Here is a 17,022-nt window from a genome sequence, read left to right on the forward strand (position 1 = left end):
AGGTATTGAGTTTCTTCACAAAACTGGGTATTGGATTTGGGAGAAAAGTGCTAGAAGTGCATGGTCCTTGTTTAGGAGGCCACAAAAAGCACTCTAAAATCCACACAGTGTGGAAGATCACTTCAAGAGAACTAGCAAATGGCACTGGGAAGTGGTCCAATAAGAGAAAAACCCAAAGAGGCATCTCTGGAGCAACTGAAAATGAGAAGGTTGAGTTCTCACAGCCTGCTTCAAAATTCAGTCACCACCTTGAACATCACAAGGCCCAAAAGTAGAGGGGACACCAAAGGTAAGCCATGTGACTTACGTGTGCCATATCGTAGATGATCATCTAGAGCAGTGGTTCTCAACTTTCCTAATGCTGCGACCCTTTAATACAGTTCAAGCTGTAGTGACCAGCCATAAAATTATTTCGGCTATATGCCAAAAGTCTATTTTAAGTACCACCAAGAAAAAAAACAGAAACCAGATAAGCACTGCCACCCAATTTAAGATGCATCCCATGCTGATTTCAGTCAAGTTATAGTCAGTAAAATACAGCGGCTTTGTTACCCTTTCTTTCAGCATTTATGAAATATACACTTTCTAACACTTGTTAATCAAAGTTACAACAGAAGTGTATATTCACCCATGTCCCAGAATTGTCATATATACTGTACATTTTATGAACCACTTACTTAAATATTCAATACCCAACTGCTCTAAACAAGTCCTCTACACTTGGTGTTTGAGCTTGCGTGCGAGTTCACTCATAATCAGGAAACACTAAGCTTACGGTGGTCCTAAATGCTCTCTGAAGCCACCTAAAGTGTTCATTATGTCACGAGTATTTTCCTATATAAAGCCACTACAAATAAAATATGAAAATAACCAGACTATAGAAAATCTACATGTACAAGTCTAAGCAACCAGAGCTGTTGCTTTGCTATTGATATCATACTGTTTTAAAGTATATCCACTATAATACCAACTGTAACATCCCGGGATGGAATCGTCTTACATCAGGAAGCTTAGATGGGATAGCAGGTGATGCTTTTTAACCATGGATTAGGTCACAATTAGAAGGATAAGGTAGATTCTCAAATGTTACCAAACAAATGATAAACCCAGAAAGGACACTACTGAGTTATTTAGTCTTGAATATTCAATATAAAACTAATATACTTCATTCACTGAATTTCAGTGGATGTCATGAAAGTTCTGAAACCTATTATATAAAAAGTTTTACTCCTTGAAAAACCGGCTTGGTGTGCTAGCACAATGGCAGGCTTCAAGAAGCCGAACTGTAAGATTAACATCCACAGCATCCAGCTGTCATCCACTATAAGCATCCCAGGCACATACTAGTTCAATGCTCACCTTTAAAGTACTTCACAGTTTTAACTCTTAATTCTAAAGTAGCATCTTCATCACAGACAAAAATCGTTCGGGGATGCTGTTGGAAAGCTGAAACAGTCCACATGTGATTGACTCCCTCCTCGATGGCTTTGTACAGGGCAAATGCCTTGTGTGCACCTGTTATAAGAATCATCACCTGCAGAATTCAGAGTGCCACTTGTTAATTAAAAGGAAGTAGGAAGCTCTATGATAACACAAAAGTGAAGACTAGAGTTAACACTTTAGTACTGATATGTAGAAGACATGTCTGGGGGGAACAAAATATGTGTCTTCAACAAATTCATATAATCTGGGCTAACACCTCAAATCTCTCTAGTTCAGTTACAAAATATCTTACATTAGAAAAGCAAGGGCTTTATGTAAAAGCTGGCTAGGGAAGCCTGACCTTTCACCTAATAGATGTGATGGTCTTTAAAGTTGTTCTAAACTGAGTTTAAGAATTCAGATCTGCTGAAAGACAGACAGACTTTAAAGCACATGATATTCTTGGAAATGACAGAAATTGCAAGGTCCTGGTTTTTAAATTTCTCAGCCCTTGTGAACTAATTCAAGAAACATGAGAGTGTGTGTCAGCAAGGATCTTACAATCTTTCAGCTCTCCTCCCACAACTGCGGATGCGTGCGTACACTAACACAGTATTAGAGTCTATTGTTCTCTTTTTAATTAGGACTAGCCGTAAAACTTTACAGGTGAGCACTGAATAAGTATGCTTATGAGACATGTAGTGGATGACAAAATTCAAAAACTTGGATTATTTTACTTTTTTACAGTTACGATTATTATACATTAAAATGATTGCAGTTCTAAAGTATTTAAAATTAAAAAATCGCATTATGTATGAGTATTTTATGCCTAGGTATTCTAAATTACAGAAAATGAAAGATCAAGGTATTCTATATTTTTTTAAAATCATAATTCACAATGATTTTCTACGTGAAGGTGAATCTTAACTAGAGTTGAGTGTATGGCCTTATCTAAAACCAACTGTCTTTTACAACAAAAATTAACTCATTTGATGTAAGATAAGCAAAATACTAATGAATCTGTACATTTTCCTTGCTGGACAGTGTTAGACAGAATATTGTCTAAAGAATAAAGTATTTGTTATAGAAACAAGCAAAATGACATGTGTGTGTACTACATGCTCTAAGACATACACATCACTGGCTATTCTCAGGTCTTTTCTAATCTCTGGAACATTGGTCAGTAATGAAAGTTTGTTTGGTCACCAGCATGCCAATGATCTCGGAGAAGTCCTCAGAAGGCAGCTGGATCTCTATAATGCTTCTTTAAAAAATATTAAATGGCCTTTTACTTATTTGTGTGTGTGCACATCCATCAATCAGCTTTCTCCTTCAAGTATGTGGGGCTCGGGAATGGAGCTGTGGGAAACCAATGCAGCCAGTGCTCCTGAGTACAGTCATGAAGCACTCTAATCAATCCCATATGCTGCAAAACTACGCAGGGCATTTGCTCTGCGCCACTGTCCACCTGCCCTTCACAAGACTATTCCTATGTCAGCAAATCAGAGTTACTAAGATTTTAAGAGCTTGAACTGAAGCATGCCTGGGCAGATGAATGGGTAGCTCCTGGGGCTTGGTTTATATCTGCAGACTTAAGTTGATTCTTTACAAGTCAATGAGCATGACAAAAGTTAGATGCTGGAAATTTAAGCATTTTTATTGAAAATCAGATCTAAAATATTTAACACCATAAGTTTTCAACATCAAAGAAAAATGATCAAAGAACATATCTTACCTCCCTAGCATCCATCACTGTCCCCACACCAACAGTTAAAGCCATGGTTGGTACTTTTGATAAGTCTCCATCAAAATATTTAGCATTTGCCAAAATGGTGTCCATAGCTAGGGTCTTTAATCTTGTTCTTGAAACTAAACTGGATCCTGGCTCATTGAAAGCAATATGACCATCTGGACCTATTCCTTTCAAAACAGATATATTCACTCATATAAACATGAAATAAAGAAAGGTTTCCAATATAGAGTAAACATTTTCTCAAATTTCAACAGTTATAAAGGCAAGGAAATAACGATAAACACACTTACCTTCTTTTAGAGCTGAATTCCTAATATTAAAATTACCTGTTTCTATATTTCATTTACTATTTCCATATGTGCTATATACACAGCATGAAATAACACAGTTCTACCAATTGTAGGGAAGTGTTGTAGGAGGAGCACAAGGAGGGGGAGCCTTGTTCGTCCCGCAAAATGGTGTAGGAGGTCCTTCTGTATTTGTGTTGCTTTCATTGGGCCTGGTGATAGGGTAGAACTTAGGTACGAGGGGGGACAGAACTGAATTTTGGGAGGAAGAAAGAGTGAGAGCCGCCATGGAGACGCCTGGTCAGACATGCTAAATCTTTCCCGGTAAACCACGACCTTATGGTGATATACAGATTATTAAAAATGGGTTAAATCAAGATGTGAGAGTTAGCCAATAAGAGGCAAGAGATAACGCGCCAAGCAGTAATTTAATTAATACAATTTCTGTGTTATTATTTCGGGTGTAAGCTAGCAGGACGGCTGGGATGACAAGCAGCCCACTCCTCCCAACAGGGAAGCATCACACATAACACGATAGGCTTATGAAGCATTTTCATAACAGATAATAGGAGGTAATCTTGTAAGATTAAACATGGATGCTTCCTTCATTGCCACCTTTCTGCTAACACATAAACTGATGAGCAAAAAGTAAATAAATAAATGGCACATCAGGACCAGAGTTAGTGAAAGCCAAGATACACTCATATCAGCCTTCTGACTACTACTGGGTGGACTTTACACTCTCACTTTGCTTCGCTAAACTCATGTTTAGGTAAGGCAATAACCACTGTGCCCATAAGACAATATATAGATTATATAATACCAAATTTTTTCAAGCTTTCTTGATTTTTTTGCTCTAATCTAACACACACAAACCAAACAAAATGCATGAAACACTTAGCTTTACTGGCAGTCATGTAAGATCTTTTCTGTTACATTTCATCTCCTTACTAATGCAAGAAGGGTATGCAGGATGTTACTGGCTGCACTGACTTCATGACATACAGGTAACAACCAAAGTGACCTATATACATCTGCTATATTCTAAGATGGCTTCGAAAGTATAGAAAAGAATGCAATATTCCTGATTTGAAGACAATTGGAGGTAATTCCCTTCATAAAATCAAAAACCTTTAAAAAAATCAAATTTATAATATACCTATATTAGTTGTCAGACTTACAGAAACTTCAATAAAAACAAAGCATTTTGCATTTAAACTGCACATGTTTAATGAGACAAGTGTATTTCACAGATACTTGCTATACAACTTTAAGTTTCCCAAGCCATGAAAAATGTAGCAAGCTATAATCTAGTTTTGAAGAATTAGGAAAAATGAATACAGTATAAAGCAAAATGTTATTTGTCAATGACCAATGTTTAGAAGTACATTTTGAAGAAGGACTTTAATATGGTTAATATTCAAAGACTGTTTCCAGCACTAAGTATAGACCTGTTTCTAGTATGTTCTAATGGCACTTAAACCTTTCTCACTATGTTTTCCAAATTTCTGCTTTACTCTTGGGGCTATAAATGCACTACATATACATTACACACATACATATCATACTTATTACATATATGTATATATATATATTACATACATCAACACTTTCCTCTTTATCTGAGAACAGAAGAAAGCATAGAGCTGGGAATATAAAAGCTTCGGAAAACAAATTAGTGTCTTCAACGGCTCATGTCAACATTCTTTGTGGTGACCCGGGCCACTGAGAAGCATATGGCCAACCTGGGATTCTGGTCACGGGTACTGACAGAAAAGGAGCTCCACACTGGCTTCCCACCACATCTAGCACAGAGACTGTGGCTCTGATACTGCTTCAAGTTCAGCTAGCAAATAACTCTTTTTGGACTTCAAATCTAAATTAGGATATCAGCATCAGCTCAAGAATTCACTGGTGGGATTATGTTATCTACCCTTGCTTTGTTCCTATAGTTCTGTGGGCAGTTTGTAAGCTTCCTCTGAACAAGGCTTGTGTGTGCCTCAATCTATCGCTCAAAACCAAACATTACACACACGAGGCACTCAATAAATCACAGCTGAATGAATTAACGCATGATATTCTTCCTTGGTTGGTTCGGCCATTTCTCCCAGCTACACCTCTTCTGCTCCACTCCTTACTACAGGTTGCAGGGGTAGGGGCTTGGAGTGGGTCTCAAAGGTAATTTCTTATGTCCCTGTCATACTGAGTGAGGGTGGCCTACAGAAAAGGACTCCAAGCAGAAGCAATGGAAATCACTCTCTAGAGCCAGCTCTTTATCTGGTGAATGGAAACAAAGGAACCGCAAACAAGGGACAAACAGCTACCAGGGTTAACGAGCTTCTGCTTTTGAGAGCTGAGGCTCTTTGTGTTTTCCAATGTTTGACCCTTCCCCTAGGTTTTGTGACTGATATCAGAGTTGCTCCAATTAACACATTACTAGTCCCCTTCCATGAGTTATCCCATTACTAAGCGAAGACTTCAACGACTAAAAATTACGAAGTTCTCCCCACTGCCTTTAAAAAAAATACCAAAATTAAGAATTAGTTAGGTTTTATGTACAAAATCCCACTGTTGTGTCCCTTACTGCTGAGGACTCCTCAGAAACTCAAGATACACCTTACCTTTCTCCCCATTTCTGCCTTCAGAGACTGAGAGCCCTCAGTGTATTTCTTTCCTCCTTTCTCTCTCCACCCAGGGAAAGGAACCCATCTAACCCGCTGGGGAGAATAGCACAAAAGTATGCTCTTAGGCTCTCGTAGTCTGAGCCGGGTTCACAGTAGAGGGGAAAACACTGGCTTCAAGCCCAGCCTACAATCTCTATTCCAACTTTACCTTTAATAAAGCTGACAATTTGATCCCATTTGGCAGTTCTTAGTGTTTTTATTAACCAAACCCTGGAACAAAAGAAGGGTAAGTGGTAAGACCCAGATACCAAGCCTCATCTTAAAAATTCCAAAGATAATTACCAAGATCAAGAATTGCAAAGAATCAAATGAGATTCTTTCAGGAACAAGCACATGCTCAACAATCATTACTCCAATAGGAAAATGAAGCATACACTAATTCCTCTCTCTCTGCACAGAAATTGCATTCCCCTGGCAGTACATAAAAAAATGTCAGGCTCTCGATCATCAGACTCCAGTAAAGATGTTAATGAAAGATGAAAATAATTTTCTTAAAAATGTTTTCTGCTTTGGGACATAGTAAAGAAATAACTATAGGGAGCTTGAGATAAAGGTGGTTTAAAAACAAAGCGACAATAAGTCAGTGACAGGCATAATTGTAACTAATATGCTATTCACTTAGAAGGGAAAAGTGGTGTTTATTACTTTGAGGAAACAGAGCAAAAACATAAGAAATAAGAAATGATTTAAAGCAATGGGAAATGAGTTTCTACCAGAAATATGGCATGAGAGAGTTGCAACCTTAACAACCTACTAAACTGAAGAGTGCTTTCTAAAAGGTAGAGAAGAGCACAGTGGTGTCTTAATCCCCTGCCCAGGATACTCTCTTTCCTTGGGGCAAGCTACTCACTATCTCTAATATCTGGCATATGTTTCCAACATAATAATTAGTGAAAATGCTTCTTGAAAACAACAACAACAACAAAAAACTAAGATAAACCATTTAGGAATAGTACAGTCCAACAATTTTATTTTGATATGCAAATCACAAAATTAAGTTTAAACATCCCCAAACATCTAGTATCTCAGCCTTAATACTGACAAATATGGTAATTATCTCAAAACTAAACCATACATACAAAGCTAGAATATGAACCATTATATAGGATTGCTAAAGTGAATACTAGCAAGATTTACTTAAAATGGATGAGTAGTTAAAATGCAAAATAACAAACATACATTCTTGATTAGATAAATAGCAGTTCTATCTATAAAAGAAAACGAACAGCACTGGCTCTGATACACATAGATAAAAACTTCCTCGGAGAAGCATTCAGTCTCGCCTGGTCATCCATAAAGTAATTCAGGAAAAACCTCGGGACCTCAATGAACTCAGGGCCAACACTATATTAGCCTCTACAGCTCACGGAAAAAAACCACTCAAGTGGGCCCTGAGTCAGCTGGGTGCCAAGCACCACTCTAAAGCATTTCAAACATGTTATAATACATTGAATTTTCACAAATGTTGAGCAAGTTAAGAGTTAATCCTGTCTTGCACATGATCTAGTTACAATGAACTTCACTAAACTTACCAGGCATACAGAGAGACTGAAGATACAAATATAAATTTTACTCCAAATCCCACAAGCAACCAACCACTGCAAACATACTCAGCCACTGCAACCATGAATCCACCTTAACATACCTCTGGTGCAATTTTCCCATTAATTAGGTGTAAAATATATAAAGACAGTATAGAGCACTGGTATTTCAGTAGAATACTAAAGATTGGCGTAAACAGTTTTGACTCTAGTGTAGTTGATTTATATTTTTCTGACGCAACAACTTTCTCAAGCTGTTTCATTCTGGTAAGAGAGCCATAGCTATTACAGAGGAACAAGTTTTCAGTACATTTATGCACACATCCATGCACATAAATACGTAATTTTAATTTTTACTTGGAATTTGGTTAACCAAATGTTCATTCCCTTTGGAATGTAGCAAGGCACTAGGAGAATTTAATTTGTCTAAAGGCTGGTGATCAAAGTCTTACATCACTCTCGAGCAACGTGAATGAGCTCAGCATAACTGGAGTTATGTGCTAAAAATCTACCCATTTCTCATATACACAGTTCTTATCTATTACATGGTCTGTGCTGGAGCTAGAGAGAAATAAACAGGCTTCGCTCAGCACAACGACCAGCAGCTCATTTCCAGGATGTGGTGAACTGCTGACCTTAGAGGTAATCAAACGTTTAACAGGCATGGAGACCTACTTCTCCAGGCATAATTTAAATGATGTATTAACTGTTGCAATTTTAAGATTATTTTTACTTACATTATCTGTACTTTTCAATGAAAATAAAATTGGAATCATTTTATTTCTATTATTGGATATTAACAGTCAACTAACAGCTGTTCTTTACATTATACAATGGTGACTTTTAAAAATACTATTTCAAATATTAGCAGATAAAATGATAACAATGTTTCTTTCATACCTCCAACAAAAAGATCTATTCCTCCGGCTTCTTTTATTTTCTTTTCAAATGCATCACATTCTGCTTGCAGATCTTCAGCGTTCCCATCAAGGATGTGAGCATTGTTAGGATCTATATCAACATGCTTAAAAAAGTTATTCCACATATAAGAATGGTAGCTTTCAGGATGATTTCTTGGAAGTCCTAAATATGAAGTTAATAATAAAAATATAACTCCCAGAAAAACCTTTCCTATACATTAATTTTAAAATGGTTGGCATAAAACATATCCTTGATATATACCTGTGTCACATTAAGTATCTACACACTAATACAATTACTTTGTAAATGTACATAAAATACTGCTATCATTCTCATTTTATAGATGAACATATGAAGCACGGAACTTCTGTCAAATCAGACAGCTGATAGAGGGTCTACGAGGTAAACATCGAAAGTCTAGTTTAGCCACTTAGTCACTACACACTTCTGAAATGTGCACAAAAAGTACTGGTATTGATTTCTGTATTTTTACCATTTCTTTTTTGTATATGTGTGTGATTACAACACAATTACCTAATTTCCCTTTTCCCTTTCCTCCAAAACCTTCCATATATTCTGTGTCTCATGCTTTTAAATTCATGGCCTTTTTTTTCACAAGTGTGTGTGTGTTTATATATTCCTGACAACCTGCTTATTTATATGTATGTTTTCAGGGCTACCACTTGGTACTGAATAACTAATTGCTAATAGAAGTTAACCTTCCCTGGGGAAGAGTATTTCTCCTACTCTCTGCATTTACTTGCCTGTAGTTCTGTGTCTAGGGTTGAGGCTTCTTGAGATTCCAGTTTCCACATTAGCATGTATAGTCATGACATCTTTGTTAAGATCATGTTATGCAGCCAGGCTGGTGAGACTTCATTGTGTAAGCTATACCCATAATAAGGTATTTTTAAAGAATTAACTAGTGGCCACAATTTTCTTACATTCATCCTACATGTATGCAAAGTATGCTAAACCATAATAGCTATTTGGCTATTGCTTATAGAGACATTGAAAATGTACGCTCATAATTAGGTTTTAGAAAGGGGTTTCTAAGCACTGTCATAGATTCTTCAAGTTAAGCAAGTCAACAAATTACACAAGTTTTGTGGGTGCAAACACTTTTTTTTAAAAAAAAACTTATGAATTAACTTTTACATATGTTTCAGTTAATTTTCTATAATTTTAATTCTACTTTAAGGAAAGAAGCAGAAGGGGATGAGATGGACAGGGAAAAGAGAAAGGAGAGGGAGAGAGAATGGCTATGAAGGACGTGTGACTGGAGAGACGGTCAAAGCACTCAAACAGCAGAAGGAATGCAGATGTTCACATTCCTTCCTTCCATCATTCTAGGCTATAATCAGTTTGTCCAACAAACAGTACACAAAGGGGTCTAGGAATTACATTTTAAAGTTTCAGAATATTCAAAATGTAATATATAATATATTCAAATAGCATATTCAAATATATCTTACCTACATATTCATCCATGTTAAAAGTCTTCACATATTTAAATGAGAGGTTTCCACTCTTGTGATATTCTATTAGTTTTTTATAACATCCTAAAGGTGTGCTTCCTAAAAGAGATAAAGTGTCCATTTTCTGAAATAACTTGAAAACATGTTTAAATCGATGAGCAACATTCTATGTTTCAAGATAGACAAACAACTTAAATACAGATTTAATGCTCATGATAGGTAGTTTCTTTCCATAATGCACTGAAATTACTTACACCATAATTTGGTTGGTAACCCATAAACAAAAATGGAAGTTGGAAATCTATTCTGAACTGTATTCAGTATTTTGAAATGTTACTACAAATTACAAGACTAAAACCTTTTAGAATGAACACTGGGTAAAAAGAAATGAACACCACACTTGCCGATAAGAAAATGAGCGGAAGCATGAGCGAGGCACAACTTGTGCCTCTCCTTGTGCTTCGTGTTTATCTTCCCCATGTATCACTTAAAAGGCTCGGCTGAGAAAGAAAAGTGCTGCCTTTGAAATAGAGAGGACTTCTAGGATCTCTTCAGAGCAGACACGACTGGCTATAAGGTGATTATTTTATTTTAGCTGGACTATATAATTATTTAATTCAGCTTCATGATATGACACAATAAAGATAAGTTTATCAGCTTATGAAGGGCCTTCTCCTTTTGTTTATTAAATTTGCTTTTTGTTTTTCACTATAATCCCAAGGAAAAAGGCACCTTTATTAGCATGTGACCTGTTTTCTCAGACATGGGTGGAATGGCTATTTAGGCCACGTATTATGATGAAACAAAAACAAAAAAAATGCCACAGAAATGAATATTTCTGGAGCAGTAGTAAGACTTAGGCAGTATTTAGAAATCTGGTAGATTAAAAAAAAAAATTCTCAGGCTGAAACAAGAAAGGGGGTGAGGAGTTTCAGGAAGAGTGAGTGTTCCTCACTTGAGAAGACAGAATAACAAATGGCTGTAAATAATGTGGCCGTAATGAAAACTACCACAGAGTGCAGAAAGCAGATGAATAATGGACTTTAAGGCTAAGCATATCTGAACTTATAAGTAATAATTCAAAAGTCCAGCCGTAGGATCAAATTTCCCATCCAAACTTAGAGATCTATAGCCCACTGACATGACAACAGTCATGAAGATAGAGCACACGCTTCTCTTCCATTTCCAGAAGCACACGGACCTCCTACTGCTAGAAAGCTTAGTCATTTGATCAAGGCTATCTGAATTTTGCTTAAGTGAGAAACTGCCCCAATGGCAGTGATAAAGAACCCATTTACTTTCTAGACTTTTAATCAGTATAGTTAAAAAAAGAAAGAGGTGATGAGAGTAAATCTATTAAAGAAATTCATTTCATTATTTGCTTTGTGATTTGCACTTAATTCCCTAAAGTAATTCCTAACAGGTGTCTGTGAGTCCAAGCTTGTTAGGCCTTTTGCTGTTTGAGAAGAACTCACACACATATTCAAAGTACAAAACCATGGCATGAAGAAAAACCTCAGTAATTCTAAGATATGGTGCTAAAAGAATAAAAGGCTCTAATCCTGCTTGCCAAAAGAATGATCTAAGAGAACAGTTCAACTGAGTCATGAAGAGCTGGAATTCTGACAACCACACAGCAATCTGTATTTAAGACAGACAAACGATGGAGAAAAACGTCCAAGAATGTTATCTCCACACCCAGCCCATGGCTAAATGCTATGCAGGTGTTTCCACACTTCCCTCATGGAAATCTCGAATCCTGGAAAACAGGCAGGATCTTTTGGAAATGTAAGAACTGGATTGAAAAGATGAATGAATTTGCCAACTACCAAATGGCAATAAAACCAGGGATTTATGTGCTTTTTCCAAAACACACACAGACACAATAGGGCAACAAAATGAGAGAAAAAACAAACAAACAAACAGTAAGCCAGAAAGTTCAGGCTTATCCTTTGGACAAGCAGTCTACTTCCAAACCAATTGAGGGTAAGGAAATGGTCAAAATAAGGTTCTCAGGCAAGTGAGACCCAAAATGTGCAGGTTTTTAAAAAAATTCACTTAAAAATACAGAAATTGTGCCTGGTGGGAGAATTACTGATGTACAGGATGTTGTCTTTAACCTCAGACAAGCATGTTCCAATTTCAGAAGCAGTGGTGGAAGTCAAGAACACAAACACCAGCAATGCTCAACAAGGAGAGCACATGAGATGTCATCAAAGGGTCTTCAGGCTCTCCCCTGGCACGTGCACTAGTTGTCAATTTAAATACATAAGAAACATGTCTAGCACCCACTGCTAACATGCAGTACTTGGAAGCCTGCCTGTCCCCAGCTCAAATTATTTTTTCTGTCATAATTAAGACAAAATGATTAATATAGGTAGCCTGAGCATAAGCCATTCATAGTGTGCACACAGATATAGAGGTGTGTTGAGTCACTAGAGTCAGCATGAGGGTGCTGATGTGACTATGCAGTATCTATGCCCAGTTCTCAAAAACATCCCATTGTCATTCTCACCAAGACCTTTTCTGTCCTAGACAGAATGAGACAGCAAAATAGCAAATAAAATCTAGAAAAACATAATTCATAAAAATCAAGTGAGTAAAATGAATTACGACTATAGATTTTACAGTTAGAATGCATGTAGGGAGATCAGGAAGAAAACAGTCTATTTAAATAAGCATGAGAGCTTAGAGCCACATGGCACTGACTGCATTCAAAAGATCTGCGCATACATTGCTGTAGCTGAGCTTCAGAACAGTAGTGAAGCTATTATAACTATTACCATTTTATCTTTTGTGCATGTAAGGAATCCAAAGCTTGAGGTATGTGGAATGAATGCCTTGAAGCCACTAAAAGTCAGTTCTGAGTCTAGGTCTCACACAGTTTGCAAAAAATCAAAAGTAACCAATACAGACGTGCCAAAAGATCACCTGATCCTCTTTAAAGGCAACTCTTCATGGAAAACTGAAGTCAATAGAACTTGTAATTGGCATTTGGGTTTATTTATGTGATAAAAACGACATGAGCATTTAAAATTTACACCTGAAATACTTCTATAACAGAAGAATAAGAAGTAAATGCCTAACAAGATCAGAGATCATAAAGAAGGTAATATGGAATAAGAAATAGCAGGAGGCACTTTGGTTTTCACCTGTTACTAATGAAAGAGCTAAGTTATGAGAAATTATATGAAAAAATTATATGAAAGCAGTGCACTAGAAACTCTATAGATTATTAGAAAAGGGCACAGAAACATTACAATCACCATTTAACTTAGGGTGCTTTCTGAAACCGCAGTGTTTAGAGGCACAGGTAATACAGAGCTTTAACACAAACAGACTCAATACATTCATACTGCAATAGACTGCACATACTTCTGCCTTTATATACTAATATATTCAGCGATACAGAATGATAATGAAAAGTATTTTACTAAAAAAAGCCCCATTACTTCCTTAATCTTATATAACGTGAGTATATAAAATAGAAAGCATGATTGATACCTGTTGGTAAGCCCAGTGAAAAATACCTGTCTTGTCCAGGTTTGAACTTAACGATGCAATTGCAGATGTACTTGGCTGCCCATTCACTGGCCAAGTCATAGTTATCAAGAATCACAAGTCTCATTATTGGTGATACACGGTTCTTAGCACAAGAGGTTTAAACCTGTGAAAACCCCATTACAGACATCTTTAGACATCTTTCAGACATCCAGAGTATATATTGTATAATATACTGATTTTTTAAAAAAGTACGTAAGGAGGACATGCACATATAAAAATACAATCCATACTTATGAAACAGTAGCAACAGGATTCTCTTGTCAAAGAGGATCTGTGCTTTGGACAGTGGGTTAGGTCGTTTAGAGGCATATGCTAATCCCTATAACAATCTTGTGAAGTAAAAACAATGCTTTGTTACAGAGGAGGAAACGGGCTCATACAACCTGCCTGTGGTCATGCAGGCAAAGGACATGGCAGAATTCAAATGAAAATATAAGACTATACTATATACAAAAGTATAGTACATACACTACCCAAAGCAACCATTCTTGGAGAAAGAGCACTCATTAACGACAAGTTAACTACTACAATGACCTTGCACCTTTGAGTTACTGACCCAAACCCAGAATTGTCCCTATAAATACCATAATGATCAAATTTCCTTTTTTGTTAAACAAATTCCACCAGAGGTACTGAGCATTATCATTAGCTACACACACGTTTTACTATTTTAGGGTTTAATTAAGATCATACTTGAGGAAAAGTGCTGACCTCTGGGTGAAAAATTCACAAAAAAATCAATTTTAGTTCTTACTGCCTACTCCTTTTTAAAAATAACTTCTAAAAACATCTATGTTCTATATCCGAAAGTCACAATTCTCAGCTTTAGATTTCTAGTTTCACGTTTAAATGTCTCGGTCACCAACACCAACCCTTTAATGGCATGGCGGCTTCAGCATTCCTGTTTGGTAACTGCACACTTCACAAAGACTACTCAGTCAAATGCTTAAGCTAAGGGAAAACAGACGGTCTCATGACAAAGACAAAGAAACCAAATAATATTCTTAAGAACACGACTTAGAATTCTAAAGCAACGAAAGTTTGATGACTATAATCTAGAATCCTGGACAGTAATATGGGATACACAGCATTTGTAGTAGGAAAAGAATTATAAAGTTTTAAAAAACTCAGCCCTAACAACTGAACCCCGTCTTCATTTAGGTATACCAAGGATCTAACATCAACAATAACTACAGACTGCCACCCCAAATCCCAAACAACTGCTGGCTGTCATAGCCAACAATAAGACATCGATTTTCTTCTAAGATGATTATGCAGCAAACATCCGAAGGAAAAGGCACCGTAATGAGAGGCATTACTATTCCAGGTGCTGTGTTATCCCGGAGTTTATCACACTCGCTGTATTAAACACTGTCCTGGGCTGCACTGAAACAATTTGAAAAAGACCCTGTTGATAAAAGACATCCGATAAGCTTAATACTTCCTCAATTTGCAATTATTCTCAATCCTCAATGTAGAAATTCAAATACTACAGAAATTACAAAGGTATTTGAGTTTCGGTGGAAGCTAGACTTTAAGTGTAGCTGACACAAATAACCATGCATTCAATGTTTGATCCAATTAGAACTAATGACACTTGTTAAACGGCTCTGGGACCCTCTCCTTAGCTCCAACAGATCTCAAATGGAGTTCAAGCGCCTGTGAGGTATCACAGGCGATTCTTAGAGTTGAGCTAATGAGACAGTTGTCACAGGTGAGTCTTAGACTTGAGCTAAAATGAGAACACTTTCAACCAAGTCATTCCGACCATAAAGCGCAGTCAAGTTATTTGTGGTTTTTATTCTTAAACGGGCAGAGTCTTCGCTTTCAAATTTCCTGAGAGAATCTCCGTCACTCAAGATAAATTCTTCTCCACAGTTATTCGGAGTTTTAAGACGCTCCTTTCCCAGGTGTTACAGTCATCAGAAACCGAAACTGTTGATGCTTTGTGACCCTGGCATGGTGAGCAGTTAGCATTAAAAAAGCCAAAGTTGGCGCTAAGTGCTTCCTGCAGGTGCTGATTCATTTGGGCAGAGCATCCCCAGGGATGGTCAGACGCCAAGTCCCTGAAGTTTCTATGGGGTGGGAACTTCTACACCAGGGAACTTTCACAGCCCTCTAACCGGGGGGCCAGCCCCGAAATCCACACACACGGTGAGCCGGTGTGTCCAGCTCCTGCAGCACCCTCCCCCGGACCCGAGCAGGTGTGATGCCCCGCGCCGCAGATGCCCAGGCTGCCCTCCTCTCGGCGCACACAGGGGCAGACAGTTCAGGGCCAGGGCTGCCCTGCCCTGCGCAGCCCGGGACAGGAGGACTCGGTGCCGCGGGCGCTGGAAGCCTTGGTTGGCCCCACGGAGGCCGACAACACCCGGGGCTCAGAGACGCCGCCGAGCAGGGTCGCCCCAAGCGCGCCCGACTCCGCACCGTGCCCAGGGGGTCAGCGGCAACGAGCCCCGTCCAAGCCCCGCGTCGGAGCTGTGCCCCCCTTAAACTCACCCGCAAACCTGCAGCCTCCGACGGACGACACCGGAGCGGCGGTAACTGACGCACCCGGCAACCCGCCAGCGACTCCAGCCGGTGAGCAGTTATGAAGCCTGGGAACCCGGATGCAGACACCAACACAGGAAGGACCCGGGAGGACGGCGCGCAGGCGCACTGCCGACGTAGGTGCCCGGGAGAGGAAAGTCCTCACACCTGTGGCAGAACCGCCTTTCTGACTATTATATTTTTCATTGTGAGCCTAGCCTTTAATGGGCTGAGCCATCTCTCCAGCCCAGAACCACCTTTCCACCCGGGCTAGGGGCCAGTGGGGGACTCTTCTGTTTTGGGGGACCCACCTGCTACTAGTTTTTCCTTAAGTCTTTCAGAGGTTGAATTGCAGGAGATTGATTGTAGGCCTGTAATGGCTGCGAATGATAAAGTGAACAGCTAGATTACTTTATCCCAATTATTGAATATTTACTTCTTTCTTTTTTTTTTCAACATCGTAAAATAGCTCTTAACTTAAAGGGAATAGGAAAGAGTTTATCCTGGAGCTAAGCAGTGATGGTTATGGCTAGGGAACAAGATTTCAGTTAGCCAAAGTACTATGTTCCTACCAGGAAACAATTTCATGCTGCTTCCTGATGAAAGCCCTAGCCTTTGAGTTTCTGTCAGTTTGTTCTAAGAGCGTTTTCCTACTAGTCACGAGGATATTTGGTCAGATACAAGGGAGGCAATAAGTCATCATGCAAAAGGTTGAGACCTCCCAAGATAATGTGTCTCTGGACTTGGAACATTTCTTCTTCCTACAAAGACTGAGTTATAGTTAGTTCTGAAGGGTTAAAACAGGTACAGTGCTCTCTTCTGAGAACTTAGTTAATTCTTTTAAAA

The 17,022-nt window shown here is 38.3% G+C and overlaps 1 protein-coding gene across 2 annotated transcripts in view; it reads right to left on the reverse strand.

Moving 5' to 3' along the window:
- Gnpda2 (glucosamine-6-phosphate deaminase 2) overlaps positions 1-16,254 on the reverse strand; it is an 18,350-nt gene extending 2,096 nt beyond the window's left edge. Inside the window, exons 1-6 of one of the 2 annotated variants that reach the window (XM_026785124.1) lie at positions 16,147-16,254; positions 13,591-13,753; positions 10,084-10,185; positions 8,588-8,770; positions 3,158-3,336; positions 1,360-1,534 (exon numbers count right to left, since the gene is read on the reverse strand). In XM_026785124.1, coding sequence (XP_026640925.1) covers positions 1,360-1,534; positions 3,158-3,336; positions 8,588-8,770; positions 10,084-10,185; positions 13,591-13,714 — 763 coding nt within the window. In that variant the 5' untranslated portion in view covers positions 13,715-13,753; positions 16,147-16,254. Of the gene's footprint in view, positions 1-1,359; positions 1,535-3,157; positions 3,343-8,587; positions 8,771-10,083; positions 10,186-13,590; positions 13,754-16,146 lie in introns of both variants that reach the window. The other variant, XM_005359304.2, reaches the window with a different exon arrangement.
- Positions 16,255-17,022: the final 768 nt, after the last annotated feature.

The sequence above is a fragment of the Microtus ochrogaster genome, linkage group LG1 (genome assembly GCF_000317375.1).
Source record: "Microtus ochrogaster isolate Prairie Vole_2 linkage group LG1, MicOch1.0, whole genome shotgun sequence".
NCBI classification, from domain to species: Eukaryota; Metazoa; Chordata; class Mammalia; order Rodentia; family Cricetidae; genus Microtus; species Microtus ochrogaster.